Source organism: Rhinichthys klamathensis, unplaced genomic scaffold (genome assembly GCF_029890125.1).
Source record: "Rhinichthys klamathensis goyatoka isolate OS25496 unplaced genomic scaffold, OSU_Roscu_1.1 h1tg000155l_1, whole genome shotgun sequence".
In the NCBI taxonomy this organism is placed as follows: domain Eukaryota; kingdom Metazoa; phylum Chordata; class Actinopteri; order Cypriniformes; family Leuciscidae; genus Rhinichthys; species Rhinichthys klamathensis.
The window spans coordinates 1,331,640-1,353,310 of NW_026606690.1; the positions used below are offsets into that span (position 1 = coordinate 1,331,640).

The 21,671-nt window shown below is 42.7% G+C and overlaps 1 protein-coding gene across 1 annotated transcript in view; it reads left to right on the forward strand.

The window, feature by feature from the left end:
- Positions 1 to 21,671, forward strand: part of gtf2a1l (general transcription factor IIA, 1-like) — a 92,856-nt gene that overhangs the window by 26,689 nt on the left and 44,496 nt on the right. The window contains exons 2-3 of the mRNA XM_056258596.1: positions 6,999 to 7,100; positions 7,251 to 7,371. Coding sequence (XP_056114571.1) covers positions 6,999 to 7,100; positions 7,251 to 7,371 — 223 coding nt within the window. The remainder of the gene's footprint in view (positions 1 to 6,998; positions 7,101 to 7,250; positions 7,372 to 21,671) is intronic.

The window sequence follows — 21,671 nt, forward strand, 5'->3', positions numbered from 1 at the left end:
CCAGTCTTTCCATTGAAAGCCTTGAAGTGTAAAAAACGCTCAATTATCTCCCACTGATCGTTCTCTTTCTTTGCTACATATCTTAACAGAATCACATTCTGCTCCATATGAGAAATGTCAGGAGTTGCATCACAGATCACAGAATAATAAATTGCATGCTCTCTTTCCTTCAATATTTCTTTCAAGACCTTTTCTCCACAGATCTCAATAAATTCATTTTGTGATTCTGGACTAAGGTAATGTGTCATTCTTGCACCTTTTTATCTGACACTTTTTGCAAATGATCACTGAGCAGAGGATCATAACGAGCCAACAGCTCTAATGTGCCAAGGAAGTTACCATTGTGAACATCACCTAAATTGTCTGTGGTCCCTCTGAATGGCAAGTTTCTTGATGCCAAAAAAAGTGTGACATCTAATATTCTTTCAAGAATTGCTTTGTTTTTTCCAACTTCCAGTTGTATTTGTTTTTGCTATCTATTCCTTTTGCCTCTATCATAGAATATTTCAGATTTTTCCATTCGAGGTAGCATGCTTTGTGTGCCTTACTTGCTTCATGGTCAGGGAATTTGTTGTACATTCTCCGCCATTTTAGATCTACTGTTTTGTACCCTTCTTTAGTGTTTAGCGCACTAGATGTTTTTCTGAGGTTATCCTGTGAAAAGAGCATGCATGGCACACAATACAATGAATCCATGCTTGGACTGTACGTCAACCAGTCTCTCTTCTGTTTTTCTCGCCCATTTACTTACTACTTACGACTTACTAAACTGGAGATACTCTGGAAATGTCTTGCCTTCTGAATCCTTGGGCATAATAGTTTTCAGGTCTGTCTGACTGGTAGTGGCTAGCTTTCTAACGATCACCTCACGCTCACGATCTGTTAACCTCTCTGGCCATAATCCTGGATCAGTTTTCAAAAAATCTCCTTCACTCTCTCCTTCATTTCTCTCTGCGCTTGATGTGTTTGGGCTGTCTGACTGTGTCCTGACTGGTGCTACTTTCAGCTTCTTCACTTTGACCTTCACTAACTGATGTTGGCCTACTGTCATGCATTTGCTGGGTTGAGGAACCTGTCTCTGTAGACAACAAAATACCATAACTTACATAGTCCAATTCAGTTCAGTTAAAATAGATGTGACTTGTAAATATATTAAATATAAATAATAAAGTGATTCCTGACAAGTTAATATACCGAATGAGAATCTTAAAATTCTATAAGATTACAACTAATAAAAATTAACAAAAAGCTAAAAAAAAAATAATAATAATAATAAAACAAATAAAAAAAAGGAACAGAAAAATAATGTTTTTTTCCCAATCAGTCTGTTATAATTAATAATCAAAAAGTAAACATTTAGAAATTGACAAGAATGTAGTCAAATTTCTTATTATGTATTTTAATAAAGATAATATGGAACTGGTAATATAATATTAAAATAAAGCTCATACATTTCATTCAAGTGCAGTATGTTGTATTTCGTGTTTCTTGATGAAATGCATCATCAGCTGGCAGGCAGGGCCGTAGCTAGAGGATTCGGGGCCCCCTGAAAAAATATTGATGTGGGCCCCCACCACCCTCCACCAATATCATATACTGTACAATAGATGAACATGGAGGCCCACATAACAGAAGATGGTGATGTTGTTGTAAAACCTTTATTTTAAAAGTTAAATGTTTATTTAAAAATTACAACTAATAAAAACTAACAAAAAGCAAGAAATTGTTAAATAATAATAAAACCAATTTTTTAAAAGTAATACTTGTTTTCCCCATCAGTCTGTTATAATTCATAAATCAAAAAGTAAACATTTAGAAATTGACAAGAATGCAGTCTAATTAAAAAAATAAAACCATTCATTGTCTTATTATTAAATAAAGCGAATACATTTATTCATCCAAGTGCAGTCAAGTCAAGTCAAGTCACATTTATTTGTATAGCGCTTTTCACAATACAGATTGCATCAAAGCAGCTTCACAGTGATAACATGAAAGTAGTACAACACAGTTCAATAATATTGTTGAATATTAAATATCCCCAACTAAGCAAGCCAAAAGCAAGGCGACAGTGGCAAGGAACCAAAACTCCATCAGATTGGATGGAGAAAAAAACCTTGGGAGAACCCAGGCTAGTCAGGGGCCAGTTCTCCTCTGGCTAACAATCATAGGGTCATCCAAGTGCAGTGTGTTGTATTCGTGTTTTCTCGATGTTTTAATATCATCAGCCGGCAGGTCAGATGCATAATGCAATGCAATTTTTTTAAAACTCAATTTACAATAGTGTAAAAAGACAGGAATTTAGACCACGTAATCATTCGGTCGATTGTGGCGCGCACCGATAATAAAAAAATGACTGTACACGGCAGACTGTAGACGGAAGTTTTCTAATTCCCAGCGAAATAACAATATCGACTGGGATACAACCACTCTCCTTGCCTCTCTCTCCGTCTTTTCCTGGCATTTATTTTCCCCGACATTTTTCAGTCAGTCAGTCTCCTGCTCTTCCACCAAGTTCATCGTTAACTTCAGGCTGCCGCCTCAACTCTGATTGGTTCTGTTCACGAGCTGGGGTGGGACTTACAATTTTATTGGGTCCTTCTGATGTTTGTCACTGACTGAATAATTAATAAATAGATCGGAGTCATCGGACTAAACCATTTTAAGTGTGGTAAGAGAAGCAAATATTTGGAAAAATGAATTAACCAAATTGCATGTTTTTGTGGTTTTTATTTCAAATCTCAGGCATACAACTAATATAAATATTAAAAGTATTCATGCAACAGTGGCCTATAGTATAACTGCTGGCATTTGTGGGGCCCCCTGGGCAGCGGGGGCCCCTATTATTGTCACCACCTTTCACCCCACTAGCGACGGCCCTGGACACTGGCATGATCTGACAGTAAAATGCTTTCAATATTACAAGATAGTACTAAGTGTAGATCTGTTTTTGGCTTAAAAAAGTAGTCTAATCTGGACTGACACTTATAGGAGGTAGAAAAAAAAGTATATTCCTTATCAGCAGGGTGAAGAGTTTTCCAGACATCTACAAAACCAAGATCTTTACAAATATTCTGCAGGGATCTCGCCTGAGCAGTTAGAGACGCAGAGCTATGTGGGTGTCTATCTACAAGAGGATTCATTACACAATTAAAATCTCCACCCACAATTGTTAAATCTGCTGACCTGGCACTCAATTCCAGAAACACTTTAGTAATAAAGTCAGAAGGATGAGCCGGAGGGTAATACATATTTAATATGAGAATAGTTTTACCTTGCAACAAGCCTACAACAATAACATAACGACCGCCCCTAATACAGTTTACAATTTTGAACGGTAAATTACGTTTAATGAGAATGGCAACACCTCTACTTCTAGTTGTAAAAGAAGAAAAATATACCTGCCCAAAACCACCCTGTTGTAATTTCAATTTACTTTTTTTGTAAAAGAGCAATTTCTATATTTCCTTTTTTTTCAAAAAAGCAAGTATCTTTCTCCGCTTTATAGGATTATGGATACCTCGAATATTCCAAGTGCAAATCCTAAGCACTTTAGACATTCAATATTGTACAGGCAATCAGTGCAAACATAAAACAGATGCTTTTAGAGTATAATCCTGTAAGGGAACCCTTAGGAAATCTGAGCTTCAAACAAAAATTAAATTAAATCAAAACAGAACACAGAAAACTATCCAAGGGAACAAACCTGCCAAACATGCAGGAAGAACTGTTTTTACTCTTTTCTTCTGCAGGCAACTGCCTACCTCCCCAAACACCACTCACATCTCTGAACATAGGGTAAACACAAACCTCACCACGCTCTCAGTAACATGATACATCTTCCCTCAGTATGTTATTTTGTTGAAATACCACATAGCCTAACTGTCCGCGAAAGCTCACCAAATTATACCAGGCTGTCAACGAACTCAGTCGCGTCATCTGAAGAGGCATAGCGCTTCACTGTCCCGTTGATGGTCAGCCTCAGAGTTGCAGGATACAGCAGGGAATACTCAATCTTCATCTTCTGCAGTCGTCGTTTGACATCGTCGAAAGCCTTGCGTTTCTTTATCACCATCGCAGAGTAATCGTTGAAGAACGAAGTCCTCGGTCCTGCGTCAGTGCTCCTTTCGGGATCCATGCCAACACGACGAGCTGCATCCAACACTCGCTGTTTGTCCGTAAACTTTATGATGACAGGTCTGGGTCTCTGCTTAGGTCCTGGTAATGGCGCTGAAGCGCGATGAGCACGATCAAGCTTAATCCGTCCAGCCTGCGTTGCAATCTTGAAATGATCGGGCAACCACCTTTCAAAGAAGTGCACCGGGTCGCTTCCTTCCGCGCCCTCCTGAAGACCGATAAGACGCAAATTACACCTGCACCCGCGATTCTCCAGATCGTCGATGTGCGCTGATATTTCGTTCATTTTTTTTATGGAGATCAGCCATGGTGGCCTGCAGAGATTCCGTTGAATTTTCCACACCAGCTATTCGTTCCTCCGCCTGGCCCACTCTCTCCACCAAGGCTTGGAACTGAACGGTTTGATCATTTATCGCGGCTAGGACAGCATTCACTTTCTCATCTATTACCTTCGTAATGTTTTCAGTTAATTTGTCCAGAGCTTGAGCAAAGTTGGAGTTGGAAATTTCCTCCTCACGACTCATGCTCGCGTCGCTCATATCAGCACCCAACTCGCCGGCGCTGATAGTAGAACTTTTCGGCACATTCTTCTTAGCTTTCGGCATTCTGTCAGATCCTTTTGAAAAATATTGATCTAAAGACATGCCACAAAAACCATTTAAGCTCGTAGAATGATTCCGCTGTGTGAAAATATTAATTAATCGAATATTTGAACTAATGTCCCGAGAGCTCGCCAAAAAATATGTTCACTCTACGACGCCATCTTTCTTCCCCAACTTCCAATAATTTAATTTGTTAATCATAAATGCATTAAAAAATTAAACCGCTTTGAGTTTGCCCTGAGTTATGGAAGTTACACGTCGGACATTCACAGTTCATTTGTGTTCCCTCAGTCTCATTGGCCCTCATTTATCATTCTTGCGTAGAAACAAGCGTATATGTTGGCGTAAGATTATGCTTACACTCCTCTCACCGCCTGATTTATGAAGCTGTGCGTACCTTTGAAATCCAGGTGTACGCAATACCTGCCCTTGATAAATCCCGCGGCTGAAAACGATCGTCATTAGAATAGCACGCCCCTATATATTCAAGTCTCCGCTTCCCCCACGCCCTCATTTTACGCCATGGACACACGGAAGACGGCAAAGAAGAGAAACTTCTCTGACGTGGAGCCGAAATGACCTATACAGCAATGCAATATTTTACAGCACGTCTTCTGAATTAGCATTCAATTTCGAATCACGTTACATGTATTGGTGTGTACAATAGTGATGATGATGATGTGATGTGGAGTATTATTATTTGTATTATTATTATTATTTAAAAGAAGAAGAATGTATTTTTTATTATTTTGTCAGTCTGAATCATTTTTTTGGTCATTGAAAGCCTTTCGTTACCGAACTCAGTCCGTGCGCACCTGCCGGGCCAAACCATGAAACGTCAGGGTAAAGCGCACAGGCTCGCAACTGAAGGAATACGCTTATAAATCAAATGCTTTGGTAAAGTCACACAAATTAAACATTGAAGTCCATGTTGCACAAAATAAACACTGAAGTAAATAATTACTATGTTTTTGTTTTTTTGTTTTACAGTGGGTCATAATATATCATATCTTTTAGTTTGTCAGTGCATTTTGTGGTGTTAGGAATTGTTTTTCTGCGCATTTCCGCACTAACTCAAAATGTGCGTACACCACCTCCTGAGCTGGCGTAGGATTTGAGCGTGCCGTACGCCAACGTCCATATTGATAAATCTCAAAGTCACCGTGGTTTTGGGTGTACGCCAGGTGTACGCTGGAAATTTGGTGTACGCACTTTTGATAAATGAGGGCCATTATCATCCAGGAAAACGCTCAGTATGGCACGTATCCTGAATAATGTCTAACCACCCGTCATAACGCACACAACACACAGCCTGACCCCGAGGAGAGCTTCAGTAGCACTGGGCTGTTACCACTCACCAGTTCACCAGTTCCCCCGATCACCAGTTCACCAGTTCCCCCGATCACCAGTTTCCCCGATCACCAGCCAGTTCCCCCGATCACCAGTTTCCCCGATCACCAGCCAGTTCCCCCGATCACCAGTTCCCCCGATCACCAGTTCCCCCGATCACCCGATCACCGGTTCACCCGATCACCGGTTCACCCGATCACCAGTTCACCAGTTCCCCCGATCACCAGTTCCCCCGATCACCAGTTCACCAGTTCCCCCGATCACCGGTTCACCCGATCACCGGTTCACCCGATCACCAGTTCCCCCAATCACCAGTTCACCCCATCACCAGTTCCCCCGATCACCAGTTCCCCCGATCACCAGTTCCCCCGATCACCAGTTCCCCCGATCACCGGTTCACCCCATCACCAGTTCCCCCGATCACCAGTTCCCCCGATCACCAGTTCACCCGATCACCAGTTCACCCGATCACCGGTTCACCAGTTCCCCCGATCACCAGTTCCCCCGATCATGTTCACCCGATCACCAGTTCACCCGATCACCAGTTCACCCGATCACCAGTTCATCCCGTTACAGATGTGATGGTCAAGCCCTTTACATTCACAAGCTGTTCCCACAGTACAGAGATCAAGCGGCTTCCGTTGCATGACCTGCAGTTGAGCAGAATACTATATGACTTGAAATCAAAAAGGCAAGCAAGATGCAATAGAGCTTTTGTTACATTTAAAACTAATTTGTTTTTTATAAGTTAAGGTTTAAAAAAAAATATTGACTTGATGAAATACAGTATTGTTTAGTTGGGCTCGATTGGTTAAAGACTCGATTCTGACTCTACTAAGGTGGACTCGAACTGAATATTATGAGTTAGTGTGAAAGTAGAGGATGAGATGTTTGAATGTGATTGATGTTCAGCCGAAGCTGTATCTGTCCGTCATCGAGGATGTGATGGAGAGTCTCCGAGAGTTATTCTGTGATGAAGGAGTGGATGAAGGAGTACTGGACAACCTCAGACAGGTCAGTGTCTCACAGCAAACACCAGAGGAATCAGTCACTCACTGCAAACACCAGAGGAATAAGATGCATTAAACAAGCTTGCCAGTTGATTTCTGACGGTGATTACCATCACTGTGCAGAGATAGAGGTGTGTGTGTGTGTGTGTTTCAGCTCTGGGAGTCGAAGGTCGTTCAGTCTAAAGCTGTGGAGGGTTTCAGTAAAGACAACAATCCATCCAACTTTGTTCTGCAGCTGCCAGCGAACTTCACGCAGACTCTCCATAAACCCACCGGTCGGTCCTGGTCTGAAGACTGTGAAAGTCTTGTTTCGTAGAGGTGCAGTGAATGTGCGGTGCGTTTACACTGAACTCAAGCACTCGAGCTGGTCCGAGTCTGGGCCGCTTCAGTTCACAATCTTCCCAGCGCTACTCATCGTAATGGCATTTTCACTTAAATTAGAGAGCTCTACAATTCAACTCGTTCTATTAAAAATTCCAGTTATGGCGCTCTACAATTGTATTATTACTAGTAAAAACTTGTATTCATTAGATCCAAAACAGAAGTGCTTCACTTCAAAATAAAAGCCCTGTTAGAATGAATGAATAGAATTGTTATTGTGTCAGTCAGAATGACAGCTTGGATATGTTTTGCTATTGAAAAATAAGATTTAATCACTACATTAATTCACATCTTTATACTGTAGAAAAATATTAAAGAGCAAAGAAAACACACCAGTAACTTGCTTCTGGTCAACATGTCTGATAGGATAAAGTTTACCAGACAAAATATCACCTTATTTTGGTGTTTATTATGCACTGTAATGAATGCAGAAGTTGAGCTACATATAGGCTAGTCGCCACTGACAAAATATGTTTTAAAATGAATTTTTATGAAATCCACAAAAACAAAAGTTTTGCGTTTATAACTTTGTTCAGTGTGTATATATAAAATATTATATAACAAATTCTAAATTATGATGCTTCCCGTGGGGAAAACGGTTTCATGCCTGGAAATTTCACAGTTATTTTGTTTTCAAAGAAGAAAAAGGAAAGAACATAGTTGTATAGTGCGAACCATGCCTTCCAGCTGTGAAGATGCTTTCTGTATGAAAGGACTCAACATCCAACTAGCACGGAAATCATGTTAGCTCAAATTTAGTGTTTGTGATTTAAAATTCTATTGTTTGTATGATCGCAGTTGTAAGTAAGTTTCTACTGGGAACTGAGCTGGAAAAGTGGACCTCAGTCAGTGAAATTAAGAAAGATCACGGCCTTGATCAACATGCATTTTAAAATACACTAATATGTAGATGGTGTAGACTTTTTTAAATATTGTGTATAAACTAAGTATTTTTTTATTTATTTAAATAAAAAAATAAAAAAATACCATACTGTAGTCACTAGGTGTCTCTATAGACTTATATAAATATACAGGGTTGTGTAATCTTGAGTTGGTGAAACGAGATATGACACGTCTCAGGTTACGACTGTAACCATAGTTCCCTGAGATAGGGAACGAGATGATGCGTCGATGACGCTTTGGGAACACTTCCAGCGTGAATGCGTCTGAAGCATCTATGTCAACTAGTCCAATGGATGGAATGAACGTCACAGGCGAGTGATGTCATGACCAGGAAGAGATAAAAGCGCATCCGATGCAACCAGCATTAGCTTCGAAAATTGCCGAAGCAAGTCGATCACAGGGATGCAGGAAGTATGGCAGGGCGAAGCATCATCTCGTTCCCTATCTCAGGGAACTAGGGTTACAGTCGTAACCTGAGACGTTCCCTTTCGGGGGAACTCTCGATGCGTCGATGACGCTTTGGGAACGAGAATACCCAGCCTGTTGTCAGTACTACACTAAGCACCTGAGGCCCTGGGGCAGCGTCCAGGTCCAGGCTATAAAACCTGACGAATGTGAGCGGTGAGCCTGCCGCATCACAAACGTCTTGGAGAGAAACTCCAGATAATAAGGCTTTAGAAGCTGCCATACTCCTAGTGGAATGAGCTCTGACCACCAAGGGGCATGGCTCGTCAGAGGACTCATAAGCAAGAGAAATAGCCTCAACTATCCACTTGCTCAATGTCTTCTTAGAGGCAGGAAGACCTTTCTTGGGTGATCCAAAGCAGACAAATAATTGGTCGGATTTTCTCCACGGAGAAGTCCGATGAACATAAGTGTCCAGGGCTCGCACTGGGCACAAGAGGTTCAGCTTTTCCTGGTCCGACGAGGTAAACGGAGGAGGACAGAAAGCCTGTTGCACAATAGGCCTCGGAATAATGGTAGGCACCTTAGGAACATATCCATGTTTAGGGTATAAGAATGCCTTGACCATCCCCGGTGCAAACTCAAGGCAGGTGGGAGAAACCGAAAGGGCCTGAAGGTCTCCGACTCTTTTGAGGGACGAAATAGCTAGTAGAAAAATAGTCTTAAAAGTACATTTACATTTACATTTAGTCATTTAGCAGACGCTTTTATCCAAAGCGACTTACAACTGAGGACTAAACCAAGCGAGTCATCGTGAAGAGGCAAAAGCAACGCAAGAAGTGCTCAAAATACAAAGTTCAGCCATAGCTCGGAGTAGCATAAGGCAGGCAAGCGAGGATTTAGAGGAAAGGATTTTTTTTTTTTTTTATTTTTTTTTTTTAAGTTAAGTGCTCCCGGAAGAGATGAGTTTTCAGTTGTCTTTTGAATGTTGTCAGGGATTCTGCATTCCGGATGAGGGTGGGGAGATCATTCCACCAGCATGGAACCGTGAATGAGAATGTTCTGGAGAGTGATTTTGTGCCCCGCTGTGATGGTACCACGAGCCGTCGCTCATTGACCGATCGTAGGCTTCTGGTAGGGATGTAAAAGTAAGAAAGTTCTCTGAGACTGAGTCTAAGGGCTCAAAGGGAGCCCCAGACAGGCCTTCTAGTACTATTGCCAGGTCCCAAGCCGGTACCCTAGTGCGAGTTGCAGGCCTCAGCCTCAAGGTGCCACGAAGGAAACGAGTGATCAGGGGGTCTCGACCCAAAGATGTACCACCCACCAGGGCGTGGAAAACCGCAATGGCCGCCACGCAGACCTTAAGCGTGGAAGGACATAAACCTGATGCAAAGCGTTCTTGCAGAAACTCAAGTACTGTGTTGACCGAACAGTTAACCGAATCCCGCTGGCGCTGGTAACACCAAGAAGTGAAAAACTCTCCATTTCAGTGAATATAGTTTCCTCGTAGCTGGAGCTCTGGAGCTTAGAATGGTCTCAACAACCTCGGTTGAGAGACCACTCTCTATGAGTTGGGCCCCCTCAGGGGCCAAACCCACAGTTTCCAAATCCCCTGCCGGGGGTGTGATATTGCGCCCCCTGCCTGAGACGGAAGGTCTCTGTTGCATTTATCAGAATATCTTTATATCCTGAGGAGCTATCACAACAATAACACACTGAGACCGAGTATGCTTCGAACTGACTTCTTTTTCTGTTACAATGTTCAAGGGACACATGGCTACACAGCGCCATCTGCAGCATAAGAAAACAACTGCACAATAACCCAGTTACCAACACTAAATACATAACATTTCCTCCCAACTTAAATCAAGGGTTGTCAAACACAACAAAGGGAATATTTCTTTTCTTGATTTCAACTTTAACCACTACTTAGTGAACACATCTTACTCTTCATGCATCTATCCCTTTTATATATATTAGAATGCTTGATAACGGTCAGGTGGTCTAGTGAGACGGGTAGGATAACGCTTAATAGTCTCTCCAGTTTGTACAGTCCCTGGGGGTGATTGGTCAATGTTGCCTGACCCTGGTGTGTCAATCATCACCTCCACAAGATTGTCAGTCTTTTCCCCGATGTTCTCCTGAAGCGGAGATGCCTGCCAATTATCAGGACCAGCAGGAACTTCTGGTTCCATCTAAGTTTCAGAGGATTCAGTCCCTTGTTTCATTAATTGATCTACATGACGTTTCCAGATTCCAGAAGCACCCACGTTGACAACGTAGGAGACAGGTCCCGTTTTGGACATCACCACTCCAGGTATCTATTTTCCCCCCTTTCTGTAGTCACGAGCAAGAACGGACTCTCCAGCACGAAATTCTCTGAACTTAGAGTGTTTTTGGCGTCGGAACTGTTGTGCATCTTGGGACTGACTCACTGTTTTGGCGAGACTAGGCTTTAGAAGATCCAGCCGGGTTCTTAGTTTGCGATTGAGGAAAAGCATTGCAGGTGACTCCTTCGTGGTAGCATGCGGAGTGTTTCTGTATGTTAACAGGAATCCAACAAGTGTCTGTTGGATTGGAGCTGACCCTTTTGACGCTTTTAGAGCATGTTTGAATGTTTGGACAAAACGTTCAGCTTGCCCATTGCTCGAGGCGTGATATGGGGCAGATCAAATATGTTAAACCCCATTTGCCTTCAGGAAAAGTGAAAACTCCTCAGCACAAAACTGGGGACTGTTGTCACTGACAATGACATTAGGGACGCCATAATGACTGAAAAGTCCTCGTAAGACCTGAATGGTTTTGCTGGTGGTAGTACTATCTATAATCGACACTTCCGGCCATTTGGAGTGCGCATCCACTACAATGAAGTACATATAGCCTTCAAAAGGACCGGCAAAATCCACATGCATCCTCTCCCACGGATGAGCTGGCCAAACCCATGGGTGAAGTGGCGCAGGACAGAGGGCATTTTGGATACGCTGACACGTATGCTTTGGACTGAGATTCAATCTGTCCATCAATACCCGGCCACCAAACATACGGGCCAGATGTTTCATCCTTACCACCCCAGGATGGCCCAAATGCAGATCAGATAACACCCGGTTGCGAAGCTTGATTGGTACCACGACACGACTTCCCCACATTAAACATCCTTGAACAACTGTGAGCTCATTGCGACGTGTCACCAAAGGTAGCAAGCCTTGAGGTACCTCTTTAAATATTGGGAACCGTCCAGTTGAAACCATGTCCAGCACAGGTGACAAAGTGGGATCCTTTAGGGTGTCCCGTCTAATTTCAGCACTACTGACAGGCAGGGTGGCTATCTGGGCAGCATAGAAGACATCCACCGTGTCCGTTTTCTCAGCGTGCGTCACTGGTAATGGCAGCCGCGACAGTCCGTCCGCATTGGCATGTAAGGCTGCTTTCTTATACTCAAGGACATAGTCCTTGGCTAATATAAGAGCCCATCGTTGCATTCTAGCTGCTGCCATGGATGGAATTCTCTTGTTGGAACTGAGAATAGCCGTTAGAGGTTGATGATCTGTAAAGAGGGTAAACCTTCTTCCGTATAAGTACTGATGGAATTTGCGAATTCCAAAAATTATACTCAGGGCCTCACGCTCGATCTGGGCATAATTTTGCTCCGCTTTACTGAGTGTCCTGGATGGAAAAGCAATCAGCTTTTCCTCCCCATCGGGGCACACATGTGATATCACTGCCCCCACCCCATATGGGGAAGCATCACAGTAGGGGTGGGTGATATAGCCTAAAAATTATATCACGATATTTTAAGAATATTTGCGATAATGATATTTATGACGATATAGAAAAAAATATATGAAACAACGTTTTATTGGTGATTGCAGCTGGCTGGCAGCAGCATTAGTGCAAAAAAAAAGTATAACATAACCCCTTAACATTTTAGTTTAACAATAACTAAAGTAATAACTTAACAATATTAACAATAACTTCAGGAGCCTGCACAATATTGTCACCTAATAAAATTGACCTAAACTTTTAAGTACAAATGTAAACAAACAGCGGCAATCCAAACAAACCTTCAAAATGTAAAAGACTCACTGCTTATATATTATATATATAAAAAATGCTATCAAAACTTAACAGTTGCCTTGCATCTTTTTTGGATTAGCATCAAATGAGGTATATCAGTGCTAAAATTATTGCATTGCCTCTAATTCTGTGTGTAAACAAAAAATGGATATACCATGAAATGAGTCAAGTAAGCACTTTAGCCATCCATCCACGTGGCAGACACATCACATTCAGAGATTCTTTGTCAAGAACACCAGCATATTCACTGACGTTGACTTAAGAGCTGATCTTTGACAAGTTACTACATTCCCGCCAGTGCTGAACAGCCTCACGGAGGCAGCACTGGTGGCAGGGATGCATAGGTATTTCTTGGCTAAACGGCTGATCCGAGGAAAGTTCACCTCATGCGTTTTCCACCACATAAGGGGATCACACTCGCTGTCTGCTGGACAGTTCAAGTAGCTGTGTAATTCAGCTGTGATTGTGTCTCTCTCAGACACGGCTGTCTTCTCTGTTGCTGCGCCCTTGAAAAAGCTTCCAAGGGTCTTCTTTGGTCTCTTGGAGGCACCTTGAGTCAGTTGGGTGTCTTCTGCTGTTTCAAGAGGGGGTTCAGCTGTATGCTCTGATAGAAGGAATTCCACCTCACGAGCTGCTCTGGCATGGATAGTTTTGCTCTCACTTTCACTCATGTGTTCAGTGTGGAAGCGTGGGTCAAGCAGAGTTGCTAAATTGATCAGTTCCTCAGTCACAGTGTCTCCGTACTTGCTGTTCATGTAGTCCAGTACAGACTTCTTGATTGTCTTCGTGAGGTCTGTGTCATTCTCCTTTGCCTGTAGGATGTTATTACTGAATAACTTAAGAACAGGCTTTACACATGAGATGGTGACGTAGTCTTCAGTAGAGAATGCATCAGTAAATTCAAGGAGAGGACCTAGAGCCTTGCTCACAGAATCAAGGACCTCTACATCTTGCCACGTTAGCACCAGGTGTCTGGTGGACCTGTCAGCAGCTAAAACCTGTGTGATGGCCTTTTCTTGTTCCAACAGCCGCTGGATCATCTTTTGTCTTGATCCCCATCGTGTGGGAGATTCTGTGACCAGTTTGTGCTGAGGTAAGCCCATTTCCACTTGAGCATCACGGAGTGCCCGCTGCCGCTTCCAGCTGTGAGCAAATGCAGCCACAATCTTTTTTCCAAGCTCTGTCAATCCTGGAATCTTTCATACTCCTCTCTGAAGATAAAGAAAGACAGTAAGTCTCTCTCTCTCTCTCTCTCTCTCTCTCTCACACACACACTCACACACTCACACTCACACACACACACACACACACACACACAGGCTTACTTGAATATGTGGTTTACGTGGACTCTCCATAGACCGTAAACATATTGCTTATTTTGCACGCTCAAGTTCATTATTTCAAATGTAGGCACGCAGCAAGTGCGCTCATAATAGAAGTGACACGCTTGTTTTTGCCAGGCGCAGCGAGATTTTTTTCTTTTCTTTTCTCTGTAAATAAATATTGTAGCAGAGCTACAGCAAGCGTTTTTCGGCAGTGGAAATTGCATTACTGAAACTTCCTCGTCATTGAGGAGAGCGCGGTTCATGGTTGCATAGCAACGACAGACGCCACGGGAGAGCAAGCGCTTTAGAAAGACGTGATATGTGAACGGACAGCTATAGTGTGTTTTAAGCCATTTGATTTACGAGGACACAGGCAATGTCCCTCATAAACCATGTTTATGGTGTAATACCCATGTCATTATACACTTTTGTGCCCTCATAAACCATATATTCAAGGTAAGCAGGCCAAGCACACACACAGTTTTTGTTTGGTAAATGAAACTTACCAATAGCAATGTGCAGACGATGCCCAAAGCATGACAGTCTGGTCCAGTTATTGAGAGCGATGGCTTTAACAACATTGGCCCCGCTGTCTGTTGTCACACACACTTGTTTGTCCTCTTCTAGATGCCATGAGTTAAGAAATTCCCTTAAACCACTCGCAATATTTACACCTGTGTGATCCTCGGGAAAGTAACTTGTCTCAAGGCAGGAGATGTGTAGCTTCCAGTCGTTGTCGATGTAGTGCACGGTCAGGCTGATAAATGGTTCTGCTGTTCGGCTCGACCACATGTCCGTAGTTGAGGCAAAAAACTTCACCGACGATAGCATAGCTGCTAGTTTGTCGTGGCTTGTTTCATACATCGCAGGCAGGAATGTCTTTGAAAAATATTTTCTACCTGGGATGCTGTATCTTGGATCGAGCTTTTTAACCAGTTGCTTAAATCCCTCCTTATCCACCGTTTGGATTGGCATCATATCCTTGGCCAAACAATATGTAACCGCATCAGTAATTTCCATCCACCGTTTACTCTTCTTGCCATATGGAGTGCAACTAGCGAGTGCTCCAGCGATGCTCGGTTGAGTCATTTGTTTACTTTTGGGCCGCACATCACTACCTGCTAGTGTCTCGTAGCGTATCTTCATAGCCTGGTTATACTCGACGGTGTGTTTTTACATTTACATTTAGTCATTTAGCAGACGCTTTTATCCAAAGCGACTTACAACTGAGGACTAAACCAAGCGAGTCATCGTGAAGAGGCAAAAACAACGCAAGAAGTGCTCAAAATACAAAGTTCAGACATTGCTCGGAGTAGGGCAATGTCTGAGTATTGCTCGGAAAAGGAAAGTTTTTTTTATTTAATTTAAATTTTTTTTTTTTTTTTTTACGTTAAGTGCTCCCGGAAGAGATGAGTTTTCAGTTGTCTTTTGAATGTTGTCAGGGATTCTGCATTCCGGATGAGGGTGGGGAGATCATTCCACCAGCATGGAACCGTGAATGAGAATGTTCTGGAGAGTGATTTTGTGCCCCGCTGTGATGGCACCACGAGCCGTCGCTCATTGACTGATCGTAGGCTTCTGGTAGGGATGTAGACTTGTAGTAGTGAGTGGAAGTAGGAGGGAGCTGAACCTGTGGTCAATCTGTAAGCAAGCGTCAAAGCCTTGAACTTGATGCGAGCAGCGAGTGGTAGCCAGTGCAGGGAGATGAACAGAGGAGTGACGTGGGCCCTTTTGGGCTCGTTGAAGACCAGACGAGCTGCAGCATTCTGGATCATTTGTAGAGGTTTAGTTGCACATGATGGAAGTCCAGCCAGAAGAGCATTGCAGTAATCAAGCCTAGAAATGACCAGGGCCTGGACGAGAAGTTGTGTTGCATGCTCAGTTAGGAAAGGTCTGGGGTCTCATTTATAAAACTGTGCATAGGATCCTTACTAAAAGTGTGCGTGCGTCCGAAAGCCAAAAATGGCGTACGCAAACAAATATTCTGACTTATAAAAAAAAAGGTGCGTACGCCAGAACCTGCGCAGAATTCACTTTATAAATCCCAGTCAGCGGAAGATTGTGCGCACGCGCGTCTCCACCCCGAAATAACCATATATGGAGCTTACAACACCTAGTTTTACTATGCATATCCTCATCTGCATATCATTTGCATATGATTATTCATCCACGTGATAACATGTTTAATGGTACAAGACATTTGGAAAATATGAAATACGGATGTGCCGTCACATTAGTTAGGCTACATTAATAAAAAATAATTTAGTAGCCTATATCCTTGCCTTGTTTTTGGATAAATAAATCAAATAGTGTAAAATACATTTCAGAGAAAGTTTTTCTCAATCTTTTCCACTGGCGAAAGAGTATTTTTAATTGATTTATATTTTTAATGGAAACAGATAGACCTTGTTGTGCATTATTTGCACGAAACTATTTTCTCAGACAATCTGGTATTATCATGATAAGCAATTATCTCTGTAGTTAAAACATTAAAACACAGCATGCCAGAGGAAAAGTGTTTGAAACCATTGCATCCACAACAAATATTTCTATTTATTGAATATAAAAAAAATGTTGTAACTTCTCAGTAATGATTTAATGTACTTTAAGTGTCTAACTCCATTAATCAGAATGGCATATTTAATCTAAATGTTTATATCAGAAGTGAAACATAGTTTTAATTATTTAAACTGTTATTGTGAACATATTTCACAGAACACTGTATTTATGATTATAATGAAGATTTACGGTTTTAGATAGGCTGCGTCAGTTTCACTAAAGAACAAAGGGATGGATATTTAACAAAGGGATGGACATTTAAAAAGGGATGGATGTTTGCTTCATGTGATAGGCTTGGTGAGTGAAATTATATTTGTATTATCTTTCTGTATACTGTATGTATAATTTTCTTTAGATTTTCGGTCTAAAAGTGACCAAAAAGACATTTAGCTCCAGCTCACCATCGGTGTCGCCAAACTGCTCCGTCTCCAGAATGTGCGTACGCACGGCTCCAATTTTGCTTAAAGGTGCGCACATTCTCCCGTCAAGTTTGTTTTTTATAGATCACAACCTTTGCGTGGAAACTGGCGTACGTACGTTTCCAGCCCCGTTTTGTGCGTACGCACGCTTTATAAATGAGACCCCAGATCTTCCTGATGTTGTGCATTGCAAACCTGCATGATCGAGCTGTCTTTGTAATGTGGTCTGTGAAGGTCAGCTGATCATCAAAGATTACTCCAAGATTTCTGACTGACCTTGATGCGGTGATTGAGGATGAATCTAGCTGGATAGTGAAGTCGTGCTGTAGAGACGGATTGGCAGGGAGGATGAGAAGCTCAGTCTTTGCCAGGTTGAGCTGCAGGTGATGTTCCTTCATCAATGCCGAGATGTCCGCCAGACAGCTTGAGATCCGTGCAGCTACTGTGGGATCATCTGGTTGAAATGAGAGGTGGAGCTGTGTGTCATCAGCATAGCAATGGTAAGAGAAACCATGTGCCTGTATGATGGGTCCCAGTGATGTGGTGTAAATGGAGAAGAGGAGCGGTCTAAGCACTGAACCCTGGGGAACCCCTGTGGTCAGTTGATGTGCTTTGGATACCTCGCCTCTCTATATGTAACCCTGAAGGACCTACCTGTGAGATAGGACTCAAACCAGTGGAGAGGAGTACCTGTGATGCCCAGTGATGAGAGGGTGGACAGAAGGATCTGATGATTCACAGTGTCGAAGGCAGCAGAGGTCCAGGAGGATGAGAACTGATGATTTGGAAGCAGCTTTTGCGATCCGCAGGGCTTCGGTGACCGACAGTAATGCGGTCTCGGTTGAATGCCCTTCTTGAAGCCAGATTGGTTGACATCCAGCTGGTTGTTCAGAGACAGCAAAGATGATACTTGGTTAAAAGCAACTCGTTCAAGCGTTTTCGCAATGAATGGTAGGAGAGAGACAGGTCTGTAGTTCTCTAGAAGTGATGTGTTTAACGTTGGTTTTTTAAGCAGTGGAGTTACCCGAGCCTGCTTGAATGCTGTAGGGAAAATGCCAGTGTGGAGGGATGAGTTGATAATGTGTGTGAGAGCTGGTAGAAGTGTGGGAGAGATGGCTTGTAGAAGGTGTGAGGGGATGGGGTCTAGAGGGCAGGTGGTAGGATGACTGGAGAGGAGAAGTTTAGATACTTCATCCTCGGTTAGTGGAGTGAAGGAGGAGAGAAGGTTGTTGGCTGTGGGAGAGGTTAGTCTGGGTTCCTGTGTGTGTGAAGCTGAGAACTGACTGCTGATAGTTGTAGTTTTGTTAGTGAAGAAGTTAGCAAAATCATCAGCAGTTAGCGAGGAGGTGGGTGGTGGTGGAGGTGGACAGAGGAGAGAGTTGAATGTCTTGAACAGTGAACGTGTGTTAGAGGCGCTGTTGATCTTGTTGTGGAAATATGAAGATTTTGTGGTGTGAACATCAGCAGAAAAGGCAGAGAGCAAAGATTGATACCTACTGAGGTCAGATGTGTCTTTTGATTTGCGCCATTTCCTCTCCACTGCCCTGAGTTCGGTCCGGTGTTAACGAAGAACCTCAGATAACCAGGGGTTGGAGGGAGTAGCGCGTGCTGGCCTGGAGGAGAGAGGGCAGATGTTGTCATGTTTTGCTTTAAGTGGTGAAACAAGTTTGTTGTGTTTCCACCTTTAGCATTAACAGTTTTCATGCATATTTTACAAAAAATTGTGTTTTGTTGAATATCTGACCTCTTGTACCCAAACCACTTCCATACTATTGAAGTAGCTCCCTTTTTAGGAACTAAATCTTAATCAGGTTCGGAGGCTGACATGCTGCTGTGCTATTACTATCAGAGGTTTTGTTGTTGTGCGCGCGCTAGGTAACGTAAATACGCCATACGTCATCACGCCACTATATCATCAATATCGCGTCCTCGCACCGCTATATGATCAATATCGCGATATGACACTTTTTTTATCATGTAAAATTTTATACCGGTATTATCGTGGACTGTATGATATGGCACAGCCCTACATCACAGGCGAGACGAAGTGGTAATTCTGGGTCATAGTGTGTGAGTACAGCTGGTGAAGTAAGGAGATCCTTCACTTTCTGAAATGATTGTTCACATGCCACGCTCCAGCACCATTTCTTTTCCTTACATAAAAGAGCATTGAGGGGGTTCAAAACAGATGCCAGATTTGGAATGAAACGGCCATAGTAGTTGATCATCCCAAGAAAAGAGCTTAATAAAATTCACATTTTTCATGCTGCAATCTCAGACCATATTCCTCCAGTCTGGTGAGTACTTGGTCTAATGTCTTGAGGTGTTCCACATTATTTCGTCCTATTATCAGTATGTCATAAAGATCCAAAAGAGTTTTTGGAATTCCCAAAAGGATTTGATCCATTGCTTTCTGAAATAATGCCAGGGCTGGGGCAATCCCGAAGGGTAAGCAGTTATAGCAGAATAGCCCTTTTTGAGTGGATATGGTGAGTAGTTTTCTCGACTCATGTGCCACTGGCATCTGCAAGTAAGCGCTTGACAAGTCCAACTTACTGAATAATTGACCACCAGCCAGAGATGCAAAAAGATCTTCTTTGCGTGGGATTGGGTAGTGATCCACACAAATGGCTGGGTTGAGTGTTACTTTAAAATCACCACACAGTCTCACTGAGCCATCTTTTCTTATAACTGGTACCACTGGTGTGGCCCACTCACTGTACTGCATTGGTGAAATCACTCCCATCTCTGTTAGTCGTGTCAATTCAGCCTCCACTTTTGGTCGAATTGCATAAGGTATTACCCGTGGCTGGAAGAATTTTGGAGTATGGTCAGGCTTGAGAGTGTAATTTTTGCCTCAATTCCTTTCATGGTGCCTAGTTCTTTTCCAAAAACTTGGGAGTGTCGTTTTAACACACTCTCCATAGTGTCTGTGGCTCCATGCTTGACTGTTTTTATGTCTTGCCAATTTAGTTTTATAGCTCTCAGCCATTCTCTCCCAAATAATGGTGGTGCATCACTGTTAACAACATACAAAGGCAATTTTGCCAGCTGATTGTTCAACTTAACCACTACACTGATAACGCCTACTGGCGCTAGTGCTTCACCAGTGTATGTTTTTAAGATTATGTCAGTTGGCTGCAGAGGAACATGCTGCAAGTTACTGTCATATTTTCCTTTTGAAATCAACGATACTGTAGCACCTGTATCCAGTTCCATTTCAATCATTTTCCCTTAAATTTCTGGCGTTATACAAATGTGTGCCAGTTGCTCACTTCTCACCATATACAGTGACATTTCCTTTTCAGTATCTGTACTGGACTCACCACTTTGTCTTCCACCTGTGTCCAAATGATGCACCCGTCTCTTATCAACTTTACTACGTCGATTACTTGACTTAAACTTACTCTCGTGCTTTCTTTCTCTCTCAAAGTTCCGTTTATTTCTGCATACTCGTCCGATGTGGCCTTTCTTTCCGCATAAATGGCAGGCTTGATCCTTATACCAGCAGTCCTCGTCCGTGTGGTTCGTTTATCCACATCTCTTACAATTACATCGCTGTTTGGGCGAAGAAACATGCATTGCATTGACTTTAAGCGAACTGCTGAGCTGCTGTGCTTCGCGTGCGACGGTTTCCGCAGCAACCGCTATCTCTACTGCTTTTTGAAAAGTAAGCGCAGCCTCTGTGAGAAGTCGCTATTGTATTGCCTCGTTGTTTAATCCACAAACAAATCTATCTCGTAGGGCATCTTGCAAATGCGTACCGAAGTCACAATGTTCAGAGTTGTTTTAATATTGCTACGTACTGTGCAACGGTCTCCCCTTCCTGTTGATTGCGTTTGTGGAAATGGAATCGTTCCGCTATTATGAGGGGCTTGGGCGAATAATGTTCACTTAACGTCGTTACAATCTCCTGATATGTTTTTTCTCCTGGTTTATCAGGCGCAATCAAGTTACGAAGAAGGCTGTACGTTTTAGTGCCCATTACACTTAACAGCACTGGCACTAGTTTTTCCTCGTCGATATCATTTGCCTTTGTGAAGTGGTCAAACCGTTCAATATATGTTGTCCACCGTTCGATGGCCTCGTCAAAAGCATCAATATGCCCGATAGTCGCCATCCTAATTGTCCCACTCTTCAGTTGTTGCTAGTGTCTTCTGCCACACCGTGCACTCTTCACTATGTCAGCAAGTAGCTTACTACACTCATTTACATTAATCTTCTCCGTAAAAAGGTTGGTTAAAGTCAATATTTCCACTCCTCGTCACCAATTTTATTGCATTTATCAGAATATCATTATATCCTGAGGAGCTATCACGAACAATAACACCCTGAGACCGAGTATGCTTCGAACTGACTTCTTTTTCTGTTACAATGTTCAAGGGACACATGGCTACACAGCGCCATCTGCAGCATAAGAAAACAACTGCACAATAACCCAGTTACCAACACTAAATACATAACAGTCTCTCCTGATCGGGATCTCCAACGGAGGGCCGTCGAGGAGAA